Source organism: Cheilinus undulatus, linkage group 19, assembly GCF_018320785.1.
Source record: "Cheilinus undulatus linkage group 19, ASM1832078v1, whole genome shotgun sequence".
Taxonomy (NCBI): Eukaryota; Metazoa; Chordata; class Actinopteri; order Labriformes; family Labridae; genus Cheilinus; species Cheilinus undulatus.
In genome coordinates this window covers 39462023-39483943 of record NC_054883.1, presented here as the reverse complement: position 1 = coordinate 39483943, position 21921 = coordinate 39462023, and the positions used below count along the sequence as shown (strand labels likewise).

The 21921-nt window shown below is 38.7% G+C and overlaps 1 protein-coding gene across 1 annotated transcript; it reads left to right on the top strand.

Moving 5' to 3' along the window:
* Window positions 1–630: 630 nt before the first annotated feature.
* prpf4bb (pre-mRNA processing factor 4Bb) lies at window positions 631–21102 on the top strand. The gene is made up of 16 exons (XM_041814216.1): window positions 631–724; window positions 4798–4876; window positions 6268–7412; window positions 10034–10201; window positions 10444–10602; window positions 11399–11480; window positions 11634–11835; window positions 12951–13024; window positions 13111–13201; window positions 15355–15502; window positions 15648–15785; window positions 16223–16376; window positions 16962–17076; window positions 17509–17660; window positions 17780–17866; window positions 19982–21102. The coding sequence occupies exons 1-16, from the start codon at window positions 666–668 to the stop codon at window positions 20183–20185; spliced, it is 3057 nt and encodes a 1018-aa protein (XP_041670150.1). The 5' UTR covers window positions 631–665; the 3' UTR covers window positions 20186–21102.
* Window positions 21103–21921: the final 819 nt, after the last annotated feature.

Genomic DNA, 21921 nt, shown 5'->3' with positions numbered 1-21921 from the left:
AGAGAAGTCTGGGCTTCCCTGCTTAAGCTGCTGCCCCCGCGACCTGTCCTCGGATAACCGGGAGAAGATGGATGGATGGAAGTGTTATATGAAACAATCTATCTGGTTACGAGGACTTTAAAGCAGCTACAATCCTACATCAGACAAGAATGGGACAACATTCCTCTCCCATATCTGCAGCAACTGATCTCCTTACTTCCCAGACCTTTACAGATTTTTGTTAAAAATTAGAGGGGATGCTACACTGTGGTATACGTAGCCCTGTCTCACTTTTTTGTGATGTGTTGGCACCATCAATTCAAACTGAGGTAATGACTATCATAAAATGGTAAAATGTCCCAGTTTTAACATCTCGTATGTTGTTTATGTTCACAATGATATTAAGATTTAACATGTAAGATTTGAAAATCATAGCATTGTTTTTTGTTTACATTATACACAGCGCCTCAACTTTTTTGGGATTGAGGCGTTGTGTGTTTTTATTGAGTAGATTCAAACGTTTACTTACACAAGCATACCCCCTGGTGGACCGCAGACAAATCTCAGTGCACTAGTCTCAGTTGCTGTACGCCGCCAGGACAACAGATGGCATGATAATATTTTGACACCTGAGCACTTGAGTCGTCAAAACAACCAAAGAAGAAGAGGCCCCTCGGCTGAGGAAAATGGCCGACGTTGAGATGGACATCGCGTCCAGAAGAATGAATAATGGCAACGAACACGTGTAAGTTATTTAATTCAATATAAAACATTCAGCGCAGAAAGGCGAAATCACCTTCGTTATCTTAAATAATAGGGAACTGGTGAAATTTCGGTCGTTAGCAGAGTAGCTACTTCACGCTCTTGCGCGTGCTAGCTATATTACTTGTCAACGTCTGGCTTACGTGTTAGCATTCAAGCTAGTGTTCTTTGACACACGTAGCGTTAACTTTAGCTGAGCGTATGGGTTACGGAATTTAACCCTAGCTGTAGCGTTAAGCATTGTCTTCTGTAACATGTATGTTTGGGACTCAGCGGAGTCATACTGTGTTATTTGACAGCTTATGGATGTTCTGTAACGTGTTATCATAGCTCCAAGCTAACCCTGAGCTAAACGGATAGCATATCCTCGCTAATGTGTTAAACTCAAATTGGCGGTTTTGCCCGGGGTGAGGACTCACAAGGTAAGTCCACAAAGTCGAACACAGAACCATATTTCTATCGCTGAGATTTTTATCTGTCGTTCCCTCCATTTTAGCTAACTATTCCTTGAGTTTCTCGCTAAAGTGAGCACGTTACATAACCGCGGTTCACCTAATGTCAAGCACAGGGCTAGCCAGCTGGTGTTTGTACTGATCTGTCTTGTTTCTAGCGGATGGCTTAACGTGCTCAAACGGAAATAGTCCAAGTAACAGGTTTAGATGTAATTAATTGTTTATAAACGAATCAGTTGAAGTACTGAACTCCCGGGGAGCAAGATAACTCGTCACCACAACAAAGAAAGTTCAGGGTTTTCATGGTGTCACTGGTGCCCCGGTTGCCAATGGTTACTGTGTTTGAGGAGAGACAACAATGAGGAGCCTTCTGTGCCAGCCTTAACCCTCAGTGTACATTAGAATACCTACGAGAGTTGATTGACGTTATTGGCTGACAAATATGTTGTTTTATTGATGTAGCCCGTTTATGAAGCTTGGTAACAAAGTTCTTTAGAGGTATAGAGTTTGCAATTTGCAGACGACCCCCCCAAATAACAGAAATGTACACAATAGTCACAGCATCAAACACATGCACACAAACAAGTAAAACTTGATCACATACACATGTCATTTACATGACGTACAGTACTGAACAAATTTATTAGACCACCTGTCATATTTGTCTCAGAGGCCATCCAGCATCATGAAGTGCTTTAATCCAGACTCTTTCGTTTTCAGTGAGCTCTCCACGTTTTACCATTTTGAACAGGAATGAGGGATTTCAAACTGAATTCACCCAAATTTGAGCCGGCTCACTGGTCTTCTCTGGGAAGTCAGAAATGAATCAAGCATAACATTCAATCATTAAAGCTCATTTTTCTGTTCAGGAATGCAAGTAAATAACTATAATTTGACATATTAATCAAGAAATATTAATGTGCTTTACTATTTTTTCAGGTTTTTTTGTAAATCAGTAAATTTAAAGATTCGTGGATAACAAAAATAATTATATTTTAGCATTACAAATATCATTTGTGTTAAAGAGCTTTTACGTATTGGTGTATTAACCATTGCAGAAGCATCAAAAATTATTTTGGTAATTACCAATGCTGTTAATTTAGGGCAGCTGTGGCATAAAGCTTACTTTGGTTAGGGTTAGGGTGGTCTAATAAATTTGTTAAGCACTGTATGTACTAGGGATCACATGTGATTGCTAGCGTGTTCACATTAGGGATATCACAATACCAGCATTTTTAACTTTGATTTGATAAGAGTAGAATAAGAAGATAGTGATGCATTTTTGAAAATCATGGCTACAAATATTAAATCCCCAGGCATATGATATTGCTGTCTTTCTTGTTTCCACTTATTAAACATGCTGAGCATGCTCCTTCACATTTTCTTAATAAGATTTACACTGGTGTAAAAAACAAGGGGTGATACTTAGACCAATTTTTAAAATAGGGATGCACGGTTCTGGATTTTCATTACAATATAATCTTAGCCAACATTGATTTTGTTTCAACATACAACTTCAGTCCTTAAATCACACAGTTCAAAGTTTGAGGATAAGCAAATGGTCCCTAAAAACACTTTAAAGTGTAAGGAATGATAATGAATAAAGAAGAAGGCTTCAGCTCACATAGGTGTATTGGTTCAGCCTAAAACTCTACTAACTTATTTTCATAGCCAAAATTTCAGTTGTAAATATCAACAGAAATTTTCATATCTGCTGATACTGATATGTCAGTTTTTAAGCTGATATCAGCTGATACTGATCTTATACTGGTAATAACATGCATCCCTTATTGAAACACTAATTTAGACAGTTTCAAATACCATTACTATATTTTTTTTACATCTTTTGGTGTGAGATTCTCACAACACCAATATTATTTCTCATATTTTACTACAGACCAAAATATGTTTTTTTTTTGTTTTTGTTTTTTGTTTTTTAACACAGTGGTGGGGAACTGGTGGCCCGGTGGCCACGTGACCTTCCATCTCACTCAATAAGGCCTCCAAGTCAATTGCAAGAATCAATGCAAGATAAAAATGAAAAGATAAATAAAATTAGTCAGGAAAACATGAAAAACGTCTCTATCAATATCTGTGATTACCTGTATATGTTAAGTTGATTGTGAGAAATGAGAAGATTTAGGCTAATTGTTTCTGTTAAACCTTTTTGTATGCATTGCTAAATGCATGTCCCCCCAAAAATGGATATGCAAGTAAAATACATTAAATTTATAGTGAACTTCTATTTTCAATGCACTGAAAAAGAGGCTTAAAATTGATGAAATTCCATTTAGTTAATCAAATGATCAACTTCTGTATTCACTTGAGTTGAAAATATATATGCTGGTTTGATAAATTATCATGAAAATCTCTATGTATTTTCTTTCATTGAATTATTAGTAATCACAATAGTTAGATAGATTGTATGTAACAAGTTGGTCTTTTGGAATTGGCCTTTTTGGTAACCAGAGTTGCCCTTCCTGGTCTAACAGATGACTTCTTCTGCCCAGTGATGTCCCTCTCACAGACACATTGGTTGCAAACCTCGGTTTCTACCATATTATTTGCAGACTTCATAAGTTGATGTCTGTTAACATGGCTGACAGTAGTTGCAAGTTGTGTGCAGAATTTTATCTTTCTGTTTTGGTTTGGGTGGTGGCAAAAAGGTTACACCAATCTCCTAATTTTGTCAAATTATTTTTGTGTATTCCTCCTCGTTTTACAGTATTCATCAACAGTACATTGTAAAAAGATGCTCAGATAACATCACCTGCCCTTTGAAATATTTCACTTAATCTTCTATAATCATAGTAAGTGATCTGAGTATATGAAAACTTAATGGTGATCAGACAGCGTACTGCTGATGTATCAGCAGCAAGCAGCTGCAGAAAAAAAATAAAATGACAGCATAAATACATTTGTTTAGACATAAGATGATGCTCCTAAAATAGTGCTTTTATGTTTAAGTGGACACCTCAGATGGCATGGATGGTTGGCAGACTTGAAGGCTGTTAATATATCTTGGTGGCCCATCCATGTATCATCTGTATGTGGGAAACACTGCAGAATTTGTTTTACATGTGTAGAGCAGTAGAGCTGATTCCACAGGGTGGGTGCAGAGTTTGGGATGCAGAGTTTGGAAATGCAATTCAGGCTGAGGTTATGCATTGATCTGCTTGGGATTAGCTTGAGCCTTCAAATAATTTTGATTTAACAGGAGACCAATTGAGAGATGCAAGAACAAGAGAGATGTGACATTGCAGGCTGGCTTTAGATAACAAATCACCTGCTGCATTTTAGATTAACTGTAGATGGTTTAGACATGATTAATTGAGACAAGTGTCCAAAAATTTAATGATTTAACAAGTAAAATGTGTGGAATAAAAGCACATTATTCATAAAAGGAAATTATTGGTTTTGTATAACTTTGACATAGTTAACTGCACTTCTTGTGTTTATTTGGTGACTGACAGATGATCCTCTTGACAATATAGACACAGAACTGGTGACAGTTTTCTTCAAAATATTCCCTAAAATTGGGTGATTTTAGCATTGGTGTTTGCTATTGTGCACAATTTTTAATTCTTTTTTTTTCTTAAAACAGGAAGCAGGATCTGGAAAACCAGGAAAGAAGTGGAAATGAAGACAGTGGAGACATGTCTGAGGAAGAAGAGGAGGAAGAGGTAGGGGTGGACTGTCTACAGCAAGGCCTAAATATCTTCAGTGGTATGATGCCATGATTCTGATCTGAGCTTTATACCCAAGTTTAAATGCACAATGTCGTAAACAGTCTAAAATGTGTTTGTATTACTTATGCTGATAATTTCTTTATTTTGTAAACCTTCATATGAATTCATAACAAGAGACAGTGGAAGTCATGAGCCGTTTTTACACAGAGATTCCGCAATAAAGGCAAAAAGGAATGCCCGTCTCTGTTCCGCAACGAGCAATTCACACAAAGGTGTAACGGAGCCGTGCACGCACGAGATTACACACACACCCCGGCATCCCGTAATCAGACGGCAGCCGCTGCCCGAGCTGCTGCTTTCAATGAAACCCGAAACTCTGGATTTCTTGGTTCAAAACTTTGTATTTTCTAAATAAAATACGGGGAAAATAACATGAACATTCATTTTGATCCATTAGATCCAATAGACTTTTTTTCCTCCATGTTTCTGAGTTGGAGGTCCGACTTTAAGCAGTGTCACAGCGCAAGTATGTACGTCGGAGGTCGGAAACTTCAGGGTACCGAGCTCGCTTGAACACATCATGCAAATTTTCAGACTCTGCTCTCTCCTCTCCTGTACAGAGTGTGATCAGCTCTCTAACCTCGCAGTCTTTCCACTTAATCCACATTATTCTTTGTTTTATCCCCCTGTTGTTTTCTCCGATAAAATGCCGCTCGATTAAACCATGCTGGTTTTTAAATCTCCTGTTTATGGAGACAGCAGCACACACTCCGTTGCGGAATGCCGTGACATCCTTTCAGACTTGTTGCAAAAAGTCTGTTGCGGCTCTGATACTACCTCTCGATCCGGATCAGAGGTGGGCCGAGATCAACCCCCCATTGTGGAACGGTCGCTTTCATACAGAACAGCGTTGCGGAATGAAGGCGTAACAGACACGGACAAGAGAGGCAGTGTGAAAGTAGCTATAGATTGTAGTATAGGTTCTTCACAAGCTGTACTCACAAGCAGGGTATTAACACAACAGTAGACTAAAAACAACAGGAGATCATGCAAAAATGAAGTTAAATTGGTTTAACAATTTAAAAACATCTATTTCCTGCTTTTTTGCCTGTAAATACCTAGTGTTAACATAAAAAATAATCAAGAACAATTAATGTCTGAATTTTGTAAATGTTTCACCCTTGATATCGTGATCATTTTTTGATATAATTGACCTTGAAACTCAGTACGGTAAGATTTCAGTACATTATTTGGTTCTTTTATTCTACGGCCACATGTATTTAAAGGAAAAGGACACATAAGATTCTCACATACATTTAAAGATTTTAAATAATGAAATGAAACTAAAGCTGAATGCATCAACCTTATTTGCTCTCTTGTCCTAGGAGGAGGCAGTGACTAATGGTGAGAAGACAGAAGAGGGGTCCAAACATCACAGTAGCAGCAGTGGGAAACACAAGAGGAAAAAACACAAGCATCGCAGTAAGCACAAAAAACACAAACACGCCTCAGATGAGGACAAGGACCGCAAACGAAAACATCGTCACAAACACAGGAAACACAAACGCAAAGAAGGCTCATCTCCCTCTGGAGCTGGCCTCTTTGGGTCCTCCAGCCACAGAAAAGTGGAATCCTCTCCCTCCTCGGGAAATCCAAGTCTGGACGACAGGGCTCTCCTGGAGGATTTGGAGAAACAGAGGGCCATGATAAAAGCTGAGCTGGACAGCCAGTTAATGGAGGGCAAGGTTCAGTCAGGCATGGGTTTGATCCTTCAGGGTTACAACTCTGGATCTGAAGAGGATGGAGAGGCTCGAGTGAGAAACGGAGAGCAGCGTCAAAGGGGCAGCTCAGGAAAACCCATCTCTCCCAGAGGAGGGAAAAGTGGGAAATCTAGACGGGACTCAACAGAGGGCAGCAAGTCCAACCTGAAACGGCGCAGTAGGAGTAAATCTGCAGACAGGTCAGGGCAGAAGGAGTCCAAGCAGGACAAGGTGACCAAAAGCACCAAGGACACAAGTGCAAAAGACAGAGGCCGGGGCAGGAGCAGATCGAAAGACAGGAAGCGTTCAGACAGCACTGACAGGTCCAAGGACAGAAGCAGGAAGTCCAACTCCCCCTCCAACTGGAGAGGAGAACAGAAAGGCAGCCGCACTGACAAACGTTCCTCTCCACAGCGGGATGACAGACCAAACCAGGACAGATTGAGTCGCAGGTCCAGATCACCTGGACGAGAGCGGCCTGGTCGCTCAGATGCCGACCGGGACAAACGGCCAGCGAAATCCCCATCCAAGGACGCCTCATCGGGGAAAGAGAACCGCTCTCCTCTACGGCGAGTGCCTCACAGTCCTGCAAGGAAGCGCAGTGCTTCCCCTCGCCACAGAGATGCCCACCAGCCCTCATCTACTGCCTCAGATAGGACATCCAAACAGAGCCACTCACCATCCAGAACACGATCCCCTCAAAGGAGAGCCCGAAGTCGCTCACCAGAGGCCAGGAGGAGGGATGTCGACAGGCAGGACTCACCACTGAGGTTGGTGAATGGAATTCTTATTTACAACTTGCAGGAAAGTTACTAGTATAATGTGAACAGCATACAAACTAGTGTTGGTATCAGGCTATTTGAAGCCATAAAAGTAAAAAAATCTAGACAGTTTGAGTCTAGTCCAAATCAAACAATACTAATACCTGTTTTGATACCACAGCTAGAAAAAATAAAATTCCTAGGCACCAAATAGTGACTGCTTTGAAAATCTTATTTTCCAAAAGATGCAGGTAAACTCCTGCACACTGTCTAGCTTAAGTAGACTCTATATGTGTTCATGCACATTTGATGACATGTTTTGTTAGGCTATAGCTTGAATTCAGATTACAGCTGACAGTCATAGATTATCTGGATACTTTCTCCAATTGCTTCAATTTAGTAGCATGGGTTGAGGTTTCCTGGGCTATACTGAATGTCAGGTCAGCAGGTCAACAGTCAAACTAAATCCCCAAGGTTACAATGATAAGAAATCTTTGTATACTTTGTGGCAAAATCCAGTGTCTATTCTGAAGAAAACTAAAGGCATACAGATCTCTTGAAGCACAGTTTTGTACTTTAGGTTCATGTCCCGGACATTGAAGAACAAGATTTGTTAGAAAGTTTGAGTATATTAAGTAAAATGTACTGTCTACCCTGCATAAATGCAGTTATACAAAATGTGGATAATCAAAACAAGTCTCACAGCTACATACTCTTGGCCAGCTGTACTTTTTTAAGACAGGGTTTGATCAGCTCTAGTTAAGTAATTGATAACTGGATGTTAGAACAATGTAAAGCACTAGACGTGCTGCTTCTCCTCATGTCTCTGCTGTTTTTCTGCCACCACCCTTTGCACACAGCTGCTGTGGCATAATTATATCTACTCCAAATTGGTTAATACAGTGGCAGTATTTGAGATGTACTCTATGTGCCCTGTTTGAAACAGCGCTCCCTCTCTTTTATGAGCTGCAGCTTTTGGTTTAAAATATGACTTAAGATCTTAAAAATGTTTCAGCTTCAGCACTTCCTAATACTATCGAATATGATAACAGAGATTGTATTGCAAAGCAATTAATGTTAAAATATCAAAAAGAAAATTTGACAACTTGCTAGATATGTGAACATAACTCCCACAAGATCAAAACCTGAAGAACAGTGCTCTCAGTAAAATGCTAAATATTTTGATAATTGCCAGATTCTGAAAGATGTACAAATAAAAAATATTTCACAGTCAATCACTGTTTTGTAAATTAAAAGACTTTAAAGACTGTAAAATGAAAATAAATCTGTATTTAGGTTTGTTGTATGACAGATCACTGTGTTCTGAACCCCAGGTCAAATTTAGTCAACCAAAACATCTTTTAAGTTTGTAAAATGAAGCTTCAAAATCATGAAAAATGAGGAAGTAAAATCTGCTCTAGAATGGTGTGGGCGTGTCTGTTGAATGAGCTCAAGCCATCTTCTCAGATTAAAAAAAAATGCTACAATCTAAATGGAGAAAAGCACTCATACTATTAACATGTTGACCTTATGTTAACCTTATGATCAGAGCGCAGAGACAAACTCCGTTTTCTGGCTCAAATCTCTGTTATTACACTTTAAATCAGTGTTACTCAACCCTGCCCAACAAAAGAGCCAAATTGTTGAAAAATACCCTTGCAAGTGTTGAAAGTGGCTAAACAGCTTGAAGTAGCAATAAAAATAAGTTAAAGGGGGTAAAAATGGTCCAAAAGTGGCAAAAAAATGGCAAAAAATGAGAGAAAATTGACTAAAGTGGGCAAAAAGCATTCAAGATTGGCGGTATAGGACAAAATACTAGGAAGCAAGTAGTATTTAACGGCAAAAGGTAGCTTAAATGTGCAAAAAAATGGTTAAAAAGGCCAATAATGGGATAAAAGTGGCTAAAAGAAGTTGCAAAAATGAGGAAACAAGTACTATTCAATGGCAAAAGGTAGCTTAAATGGGTGAAAAGTTGCACAAAATGGTGAAAAAGGGCAAAAATGGGAAAATTATGTTTGACAATTAAAACCCTCTGTACAAGTCTGGGAAACAAACTGATTAATGTGATTAACTCCTGAGGTCAAAGTTTCTCTTTTCTAAGGTTTTCTGGAGGACTAATATTTCAAGTGAAGACATAAAAGAGCCACAAATAATCACTAAAGAACCACACGTTGAGTATCACTGCTTTAAATGATCCATAGACCACTGTGACTGATAAATTTGGTAAATTTGAGGTGAACTGCTCTGTGATTTTATATTGTAGCATTAGAGGGGCGGGGTCATTCCTGACTGTGGGCTGCTGACATCACTAGCCCACATATCTGCCCTGCCCACATGAAACCAAGTCAGGAAAGAGGTGAAAAACTTTTTAACGGTCTAAATCCAGAATTCAGTCACATATGGATCTCAGTGTTTTCACATGTTTACAGCATCCATATTCCAACATAATTTAATGCATATGTAGACACTTTACAGGGTCTTTAGTGTCTTTTTGACAGAAATTGTTATTAGTGTTAATGGTAACTATCAAAGTTCTTTAAATATTATAACGTTTACAGTAATTGAAAGCTTTCACTGGTTGATGTCAAATGTTCTCATCTGTTCATTGGTGCCCTGATGTCCTTGTTCAGGAAGCGTCCCCGGGCCGATGCAGGGCAGGGCAGAGACAGATCCCGGGAGACCAGTCCCAGATCATCATCTCGCCGCAGGATGAGCCGCTCACCTCTAAGACGGAGGTCTCCGTCACCAAGACGACGGTCCCGCTCTTCCCCCCGCAGACGCTCTCCACTGGGACACAGGTAATGGCTCTTTTTACTCATCTTTCATTCGTCTCCGCTCACAGCACAGAATTTTTCTCTTACGCAATCAAAGACACACTTGGGCTTTCTAATTTTACACAGGTATCTGTCTTTTTGTCTGTGCAAGGAGGTGACTTTCATAGTGACTATGAAGAACTTTTCTTTCATTTTATGCAAAATTTTTCTTGTTAAAACTTTTATAAGGTAAGAAAACATCCTAACTCAACATCTGTTCTTTGCAGGTCTGGGGAGAGGGACAGGTACGGGAGGCTCAGACAGTACAGACGCTCAATGTCCAGAGATCGTGAGAGGAGAAGGCGGCGCAGCAGAGACGAGGACAAGTTCAAGGGCAGCCTTTCAGAGGGAATGAAAGTAGACCAGGAGTCTTCAGAGGAAGAAGTGTGAGCATCAGAAGATATTTTCCCTTCTTTTACATCTATTAGCGGTGTTGATATGGTTGTTAGACTAGTTAAACATGTGGGATGACGTCTATGCGAATTAACACTTTCCTTATTTAGTTTTAATATCTTGTTAGATTTGACAAAAATGAAAATCAGCATGTTATGATTCAGTGTCCTCCCTATGTGTGGATTTTCAAGGGGATAATAATGATGTTATTGATCATTTACACTTAACTGAAAGTTTATTTTGTGCTCTATGACTGTAGTTGAGATGACTGAGATTGGATTTGTCTTTTATTATTGATCCAGTTGTATTAGAAACCCAAGAGAAAAGATTATGAAGCACAATATCAAACATGTTTTTGCCAGAAAAACTTTGGATGATCATAACCTTGACAATTAAAAAGCTACACATCTATTTGATGAGATTGTAATTATATGTGATGGATTACAGATTTTGCATAACCTTTCCAGGAAATATGGAACAGCATTGGGCCACAGGAACAGGTTCCTTGAAAAGAAGTTTTTGGAACCAAAAGTTCCTGATTCCTTTGGTCTAAAATTACCAATAGATATCAGACAAATCCAAAGTGTACAGTATCATTTAGCCAAAAAGAAAAAAGCAAGGTGTTTTAAATTTTTTCTGCAGCTTCATGATTTGTGCATACCCACCTTTCTTGGGTTTTTAAAATTTTTATATTAATGATCTATACAATGTATTTTATGCGTCAGAACTGCAGCTGTCCCTGGTCTCTCCCACAACTGTCCATTTAGCTTTACTTGTTTGTGTTTGCAGGTTGGAGGACTTTGATGGAGAAGAAGTCGATGAAGAGGCTCTCATTGAACAGCGCCGCCAGCAGCGCATGGCCATCGTCCAGGTCTGTATCCTTCTCTCTGTTTTACTTCCTCATTTATCAATAAAAATCTACTTAATTCTTCTAAATTAGGTTGTCAGCCTGATAATAAAATAAAAATGAATGAGCAGGTTTTAGATGTAATTTTACAGTAAAACATTTATTGTCATTATACAGAAATACAAGATAGTAAATGAGGACACCAACATGGTGTCAGAGCCCAACAGCCCTCAGAGCAGCACGCGCAGTCGGTCCCCCTCACCTGATGACATCCTGGAGCGAGTAGCCGCGGACGTCAAGGAGTACGAACGGGAAAACCTCAACACCTTCGAGGCCAACATCAAAGCCAAACACAACCTCATCGCACAGGAGAAAGACGGTAATGTTTAAGTTTAAAGCCTCTTGTGTGTTGGCATACAAGGCCAACTGAATGAACCACAGTCAGGTGTGTGCTCCACAGTTACCCATCAGTGTTTACTGGCAATTAATTCGGCTATAAAGGATGCATGATTATATTGTCTATCTTTAAAGTATTTATAGACAGAACTTGGTTGAATTGTAAGGTTGGCACACACGTAAACTATGTCGTAATGCTTTTAAAAAATTGGGCTTTCTCGTTTGACAGGAATCCTTTAACCATCACTGTTGAGTGCATTTCCTCCATCCAGAAGCATCATAGCTCTTGCTTTAAAAGTACACTCATCATGATGGCTTGAAATCTTTGTCACTAGAGATGGGTCAAGCACAAGATGTGCATTATCTGTGGCTGAATGGGGTCATCTTGACCCAGGTAACAGCAGAATATTGAAATCTCCCATTCCTCCAGTCTCACTCTGAACTTAAACCTTTGAAATGTAGTTGTAGAAATCATCTTCTCCCTGTCATCTCTGAAGAGTGCAGTTCCCTCTGAACGTGGAGTATATCACAACCTGAACACATAAAAGCTCTAACATGGGTAGCAATCATTCTTTTGGACGATCTCCTCTCAGATTTCTCTTTGATTTTCCCAGGTAGCAAAATGGCTACTTTTTCATGTTCTGCAATTTTTCCGTCAGTTCAGTTGTGCACACTTAAGCAGGTACAGAGGGTTGCCTTTTGCCCTGCCTTCAGATTTAAAACTTATGATCAGAAATGTGCATTGGTGTTTGGACTTTCCAGCTGTGGGGATCATTTAACATACTTCACACTGTTGTGTCTTACACCATCAAAGAAATTTGGCCAAAACAAAACTCTGATTACATTTTTGGGCTTAATTTGTGTGAGAAATACAGAGTTGTGTGATGCAGGCGTTATAATTTTCTTTCTTTCTGTCATGTGTTCATTCAGTTGCTGGCTTGTAATCCAAAGCCTGGGTGTCTCTGCCACCTGCAGCATATTTTGATCTCTGCAGAGTATGTGAATCAAACACAAGTACAAGATTTTCTGTTTTACAACATGTTTGATGGAAAGAAGCTCACCCTTTGTTGTTTTATTGTTTTTTTTTGTTTGTTTCAGGAGCAAACCCAAAGAAGCCTTCAGCCCCCGACATGTTTACAGAGTCTGATGACATGTTTGCTGCTGACTTTGATGTAAGATTTTTTTTTAATATGCCTTTCTTCTAACCATTGTTCTTTGTTATGAATATTCTGACCTCATTTCTGGATTGTTTCTGCAGAGTGCCAGGATGAGAGCAGCAGGTGTAGGAAAGGATTTCAAGGAGAACCCCAACCTCAGGGACAACTGGACTGATGCTGAGGGTTACTACCGTAAGTGCTCTTCCTTAAACTTTGTTAACTGACCTGTATTAGTAGAAACTAGAGCTGTCTTTCAAATAAAACCATCACCATTAAATACTAGCACCCCTAAAACAAACATGCCGGCTCCTCTGTTCTCTGCCAAAGGCTGCTAACTTCACCCTCTCTCTGTATCTTTCTCTTTTGCTCTTCGTCAACAACATGTTTTTGAGTCACAGAATTTTACATTTTGGTTCAATATAGATATTGAAGGTGTACATTGATGTGTATCAATACATTACTTGCCTGATTAATTATCCAGTCAGATTGATAGAAAGTCAAAACATCAATCTACACCAACATCTTTAAGTAGGGATGCATGAAATTATCAGCCTGATATCGGTATCAGCAGATATTAGCTAAAAAATGTACATATAAGTATCGACAGATATAAAAATTTCTGCTGGTACTTACATCTGATATTTTGGCCATGAATATCAGCATATATCAACTGTAAAATGTGGCCATATATACATATAATTTAGTGGAGTTTTAGGCTAGACCAACAGACCTATGTAAGGCGAGGTCTTTTTCTTTATTCATCCTCATTCTTTAAACTTTCAAGAAAAAAAAGTTTGTTTCTTTTTTCATCCTCAAACCTTAAATTGTGTTCAGAGGACAATGTTTAGTTATGTAAGACATATTTAAATATCAGTATTGATATTGGTATCAGCTAAAATGAACCTTTAAATATCGGATATCTGCGAAAATCCAGTATCATGCATCCCCACCTTTAAGCTCTGCTTTTATTTTGAATTCCTCCCATGTGCCTGTTGAGAGTTTCTGCCCAGCTGGTCATCCTCAACAAGCTAGCGATAGCAGCATTTGCTAGCAGTTAGGAGCCGAGATGAAGAGGATATCCTTCCCTCTCCCTGTTTGGGTAGTGACTATAGCGAGTGGGCCTCTCACCTTACTCTGCCAACTTTTCTTCTTATGAGATTGTCAATGGATAGAAACCACTCTCCTCTCAATGTGGCTGTGGCTCTAATACAGGCAATGCAGCTGTTTCCTCTTTTGATACACTGATTGAAGTCAGATGTCTCACGCAAGATTTATAATAAAATAAAAAATTGTCCAACCTCGAAGTGATTCAAGCAGGACAGCTGCTTTCTTTTGTAAACCTCCTCCTGGCACGACAAGTTTGTCCATTGAAATATAATTAGTGTCCTAATGCCTCTTTTTAATCAAAATTGAAATTGCAGTAAGTCAAAAATAATGTGAATTCATCTCTAATATCATATGCCACAGATTTAATCTCATTAAAATCTAGTATGTTACAAAGCTGCAAGTGAAGTATATGCCACATTAATAGGCCCCTGTGTTAAGTATGAAGGACTGAAATAGAGCAGAAATAACTATTCAAGTTCACAGTTGTTTAAATGTGTTAAGAAAAATCCTTAAATAGAAAACAAACAAAAGAAAAAGGAAAACGTTCATATCGGAGGAAATAAAAATGTTCGTTACTTGGACTATTTGCTGAATTATGTTCCTAATTAAGAAGTAATCAGGGGCCCAAATTTTATATAATTAAAAACAACATTTGCAAAATTGCAAACATAGCAGTATAGTGAAACACGGGTCTTGTTAAAAATATTGTTTTTTAAATACAGAAATCTTTCAGGAATTAAATCATCCAAACTGCTTTTTTGTGTAACTGTGTGAAATTTGTGCAAAATATCATTTGGTACCAACTGTAGGCATCGAAACCGAATTGACTCGAAACCATATCGTGCAGATTTTTTGATATTTGTTGTCTAAAGAATCAATATTGTATCCTGATGAAACAGCGATTGGTAAATGTGACGTATTTATCTGTCGTGTCCAGTCATTTTAATGCTGGCATAGAAGAAGTGACCTGTTGGAGAGAATCTGATCTGTTTATATAGTCAAACATGAGAGAAAATGTCGGCACAGTGGAGATCTTCACCAGAAGCAGTGATGAAAAAAAGACACTGATATTGCACCGTATTTTCAGTCAGTGCATCTCTAATGACAATGTATTATTGCAGCTTTATAAATGCAGTCTCTCTTGGAGTGGTTGGTTCTCATGGAGAAGTAATAAATGACATATGTGGAGAAACATCTTCCCTACCTTTGACATGTTTTTTTTATTTTCTTCTTATTAGGAGTCAACATAGGAGAGACACTGGACAAACGTTATGATGTTTACGGCTACACTGGTCAGGGAGTTTTCAGTAATGTGATCAGAGCCAGGGACACTGCCAGGGCCGGCCAGGAGGTGGCAGTCAAGATCATCCGAAACAATGAGCTCATGTAAGTCATAACATTTTACATTATCTAGAAGCATTTTTTTCATGAATCTGATCTTTTTAAAGCTTTCTGGATTTCTAAAATAATGTTTTGAATGATTGACTGTATTAGTATTTAATAAGAGTATGGGTGGTTTTGTGGTTAACAGGCAGAAGACTGGATTAAAAGAGTTAGAATTCCTCAAGAAGCTGAATGACGCAGATCCTGATGATAAGTTCCACTGCCTTCGTCTGTTCAGACACTTCTACCACAAACAGCATCTTTGCCTGGTGTTTGAGCCTCTCAGGTACTGGAAAACTCTGCTCCTTTTACTTCTCAACATCTCATCTCACCAGTAGTACAGAACTGATGACGTAGGAGCAGAATTCTGTTATATATATATAAACTATTTATGGATCTAAAAATTCTGTTATCTGATTTTTAATAATAACCATTAAAAGGGTAGATAAAATGTAAATAAAATTGAAAAGGGCTGTGTTTTTTTTTTAAATATTTGTATATTTTTATTCCTTTGTTTTATTTAAACTGGTTTGACTATAACTTCCCCTTAGGTTTTGAGCACTGTTGTCATTTTTACCTTGTCTTATCCTGTTCTTCTGTCTAAGAGAAAACCAGCTTTCTTACTGTAAAACAAATAAGTCCACTGGTACATATAAAGTAGCCTAACCTCATAATTTTAGAAATGTGCCTCGCCATTAATGAACTTGTTTTTGTTCTCCACAGCATGAATTTACGAGAAGTGCTAAAGAAATACGGTAAAGATGTCGGACTCCACATCAAGGCGGTGCGTTCCTACAGTCAGCAGCTCTTCTTGGCCCTCAAGCTGCTTAAAAGATGCAACATTCTCCATGCTGACATCAAGCCAGACAATATCCTGGTATGTAAAAAACAACCTTTTTGATAATTATTTATCAATTATTTATCAATTACTATCATTTTTTTTCATTTATATCTCCTCCACTTAAACTATTCCATTACCTATATATATATCCTACATCCATATATACTGTTTTTTTCTCTCTTCTTGTCTTCAGTGTAGTCATAAAACTCAGTCCCAGCTTAAACCGACATCCTATACCCTCACCATTCCGTTACGTTCTCCCAAAACAAATAAATGTACACACACACACACACCCACACACACACACCCACACACACACACACACACACACACACAACCACACCAATATACACACACACACCCACATATTTATACACACATGCAACCACATACACCAAAACATAACCCTTCAACACCCTCAAATTTAAAACATCAAAATATTATAAGTTCCTGCTTGTCTCTGTCTTGTCGCAACTGTTTGTATTGTTTGAACTGCAATTTTTTTGTCCCTCACTTGCCATGTTCTGTCTTGCATCACTCAATATAAAAAAACAATCTTTTTAATCTCAATAATGATAAAAGTTGCACAGTGTTATTTATACTTTATTTTTGTTCTTAAAGGTAAATGAGTCCAAGACCATTTTGAAGCTATGTGATTTTGGTTCTGCCTCCCATGTTGCTGATAACGACATCACACCGTACCTGGTGAGCAGATTCTACAGAGCTCCAGAAATCAGTAAGTAAAAATAATTTCAAAAATACCCTTTCACTCCGTAAAGCAGTTAGATCTTGGTTTGGGAAGTGCATAGTTTCTCTGTGAAATGTACTCTGGTGATCAAACTCCAAAATTTTGCCTCTATATAACGTATCCCAGAGTCCCTGAGTGGGCAGGATCGTCTCTCTTCCCCCAGTTGGTGGCAGAGCTAACGGTGGAATAGGGAGGGGTTCAATATGAGTGAAACCTGTTTGAGCATCTGAGTGAAACACACACTGAAGAAAGCGCTGTCCCATCAGTGTGAACATAGAGCTAAGAACAACGGACACAGAGGGAATTTGACCTTACTCTTTTATAGAGAGCCGTTACTCAATCTATTTAGTCAGGATATAATTCATGTCGGCTATATTAATGTTTAAATTGATTGATAAATATCCTTTCTCTGTGCTTCAGTCATAGGAAAGCCGTACGACTATGGCATTGACATGTGGTCCGTTGGTTGCACTTTATATGAGCTTTACACCGGAAAAATCCTGTTTCCCGGATCTTCCAACAACCACATGATCAAACTAGCAATGGACCTCAAGGGCAAGATGCCCAACAAGGTGAGGTTGCATCAGACTATCTCAGTTCCGTCAGCTCCAGTTTCTCCTTCCTGGGTGGAGTAAATCTGGGTCCATGCAGTGTTGTAGAGTGATGTAATGTTGTGCTTTTGTTTCCTCAGATGATCCGCAAAGGCTTGTTCAAAGACCAGCACTTTGATCAGAATTTAAACTTCCTATACATCGAAGTGGACAAAGTGACAGAAAGGGTAAGGTGTTCTTCATTTCTATTAGAGCACGGGTGTCAAACTTGAGGCCTGGGGGCCAGATGCAGCCCATGGTGGATTTTTACCCGGCCCCCAAGATCATATCTCAATTAGAACTGGCCTGCTGCTGTGAGGTCTGCAGATTTCCTCCAGTATAAAAATGTAAATTTAACCTTGAAGATTTAAAAAAGGCCTTGTTAAATTATAAAAATCTGAAAAAGTAGAAAGTAGAAATAATTTGATAAAAAGTCAGGAATGAGGGAAAAAGTGTGCGTTTTCATTTCATATTTTCATTTTCCATCCAAAGAATATGACTGAAACTTAAGATTTTGACTTTTTATTTCATATTTTGACCTTTTGAATTCATCATTTTGACCTTTTAGGTTCACAATTTTTCATTTTAAACCATATCTTGACCTTTCAAACTCCTAACTTTGACTTTTAATCCCATGTTTTCACTTTTTAAATTCCTCATTGAGAATTTAATCTCATATCTTCTATTTTGACATTTTAAACTCTTGATTTTGTATTTTATCTCATATCTTGACCTTTACACTAATGATTTTATTCCTCTATCTCATATATTTGCCTTTTAAAAACCTTATTTTGACTTTTAATTTTGTATTTTGACCTTTAGGACTTATAAAGTTGATGTTTTACCTCAGATTTATAGATGCTGTGATACTTAATCATTTTGACTTTTTTTTTTAGAAATCGTAATCATTTATCATGGCTGTTTAATCCCCTCCAAAATTCATTACCTGTGAAAACACGGTTGACAGTTTTCAGTTAAATCTTGACCCTGTTAGGCCCTCAGGTTAAACCTAAATTCAGATTTCGGAACCTGCTGTGATTGAGTTTGACACCCCAGCATTAGAGTATTCACTTGTACTTGATGTGATTAAGGCTCCTGTGAAGAGCTTTAAGCTGGTTTTGGAACAGACTGGAATCAGTACTAAGAAATCTTTATGACCTACAAGAAAAACAGGGCAATTAGTGACAAGATTGATTATTTCTAGAAGGTTTTAAGGCTTTTAAAAGCAGCTAAGTTGGACAATTGATCTAACTACAAAACAGATGTATTGATTTTTTTTTCTGTTCTTGATGTGCAAGTTTCATGTTAAAGGAAATACAAGAAACGTATGGCTTTGTGGGCCCACCCAAATCAGAACACATTTCCCATTGGCTTTAATATTTTTTAAAATCTCTCAGCATGGGGCACAGATTGCCGAGTGGTTAGGTCATGCCTTTGTACACCAGCGGCCTAGGTTCAAGTCTGGCCTGTGGCTCTCTCCCACGTCTCTTCTTAGGGCTGGGCAATGAGATAAAATTGCAATATGACCTACTGCAATTTTCATATCTCAGAAGTGTCAATATTTTTTTAACCTGAAATTTGACTCAAAATACTGCCGTAAAACTTTTTTTTGCAGCAGCAGCAGCAGAGATGTTATTCATTACATATCATGTACATCCTACTTTTTTAATTTTTGTACAGTTTTTCTGATTAAATATGAAGATGACATAAAATTATTATTCCCTTCAATACAATAATTCATTTCCAATTTGCAGTACAAGTCAAATCATCACAATTCGAGATTTTCCTCAAAAATGTTCAGTTGTAAGCAGAACAGATGGTCAAGTGGTTTTACGGCGCTACCTGTGTAAACGGGCGGCCCGGGTTTGAATCCAGCCTGCGCCCCTTTACCGCACGTCTCTCCCCACTCTCTTCCCTGTTCCCAAGTTTATCCACTGTCCTTGCTCTATCAAATAAAGGCTTGAAAAGGCCCAAAGATAAATCTTAAAAAAAAAAGTCAGCCCTAGTTTTATCTAATATTGTGTTGGTTATAATATCAAATGATTTATTGCTTGTGTTTTTGGAAAATATATAAGATGTGGAACTTAAGGAATAATCGCGTATCAAATCACAATATTGGGGGGGGGAATCACAGTTCAATTATCTTCCCATATCATTCAGTCTTAGTCTCTTCCCCGCACTCTCATCCCGGTTTCTTAATCTATCCTCTGTCCTCCTCTCTAAATAAAGAAGACCGAAAACATCTCAAAATTTTTCAGCATTTTGCTGTATTTAACCTAGCCGCCTCGTCTCTGCCCCATCAGGAGAAGGTGACGGTGATGAGCACCATCAACCCCACCAAAGACCTGCTGGCAGACATGATCGGCGGCCAGCGCCTGCCCGAGGACCAGAGGAAGAAGGTGATGCAGCTGAAGGACCTGCTGGATGGCACTCTGATGCTGGACCCAGCCAAACGCATCAGCATCAACCAGGCTCTGCAGCACCCTTTTATCCAGGAGAAAATCTGAGACCTTGAACCCCACACACTCCCAGAGCGGACATTGAATCAACCACTAAACCAGCTCTGACAGGAACTCTGCAGCCAACCCACAGACTTCTATTCAGAATGTCATGGATTTTTTTTCGTTCTTCCTCAACTTTATTTTGTTTATGAGACATAACTGTTTTATTGTAAATAGATCATTGAGATGGTAGCCAGTTTAAAGACACTGATTTTGCGATACATCATTGTAAACTTCCCCTCATACTCAGCAATGCAGTTACAGACTTTTTTATTTAACTGGCATTGAAGTGGCAGATGTTTTAAAGAAAAAAATATAATTCCTGTAAATACTGTATGTCTATTGCATTAACAATCTCGAGCAGCAGACAGTTTTGTTGTAGTTACAGACGTCTAAAAACATCATCTCCTTCTTTTTAAACCACAATTCTCATTGTGGGGCGATGCATGCTTTTGAATGTGCACTCTGTGCGCTAGATTTCTGTGGTGCAGGCCTTTGTAAATGCTCTGTATGTGCATCAGTGTCCCATGTGGCAGCAACTTCCCAAATTCATCAGGCTCCGACGACTGAACTGAAGGTATAGATGCAGATTATGTCAAGGTTTTTTTTTTGTTCAGCACAGGTAGTCGTTGGTTTCTTTTGCTGGACATTTACTATTCCCCCCCACACACACACACTCTGGCTCGGTCCTGGCTCTTTAAGGCTCTCACATTTAAGTGCCTCTTGTATGAGCCTTGTGTGTTCAAACACCAGACAATGCTGGCCTAATGAAGCCACACCTCGACCCTCCTCTCCCATTGTTGTACATAGTCTGCAGTTAGTGTCATTTCATGTGTGATTATTATTTTTTCCATTAAGTGGTCAAAAAAAATTATCTTGTGATTTCAATAAAGAATAGTTGTGGAAACGCTGCTGAAAGAGCACCTTCAGTATAAGATGACTTTTTAGTAATAAAATGTTTCCTATTATATACGAAACCCCCTTTCTTCATTCTCATGTCCTGTACATCCTCAGCATCATATCTTTAAGCCATCCAAACGGGTTGCATTTTATGACACTCGTACTGACTACAACAGCATATTGGCGTCAAAAACAGCCCCCTGAGAGCGCTCTACAGATGGCGAGACAGGGACTGCCCTTTAAAGTACAGTCAGTCCATCTTGTGTCCAGTTAGAAAATTTTCTGCTTTCAACTCCAACAGCAAGTCTTAAGAGTTCCTTTCACTCCACTCATGTTTTCTGCTCTTGTATAGATCTTCTAAAAAGCATAATGACAGACTCAGAATAGATCCTCTTTTTTCCCTCCATCTGATGTAAGAGCATTCTGTGCTTGCAGAAAGTGCACTGAGAAGACTTCAGCTAGTAGCCAACAGGCTGTTAGACCTGTTAAATACATTGAGCTATAAGTGGGGAAAGCGCCGGATAAGAGGTTGGTATGAATGAGCAAGGACGCGAACATCCTCTGGCTTTAATCTAACCTCAGAGAGACGAGGGCATGTCTGCCTTCAATATAAATCAAACTAAATGAGTCATTTATGAAGCTCCTTTAAATTCATGAGGATAAATTTTACACTCACTGCAACTTATGCCTTGCAGAGCTGTTGCAATTTCCTGTAATGATCAGAAGAGGGCGTCAGAAGCTCTTGAAATGGACCATCAATGATGTTTATGATGACAGAGCTACATATTACATTTTTAACACAAGTTTATTCCCAAAAAGCTGAAGTATCGAAGCTTTAATGA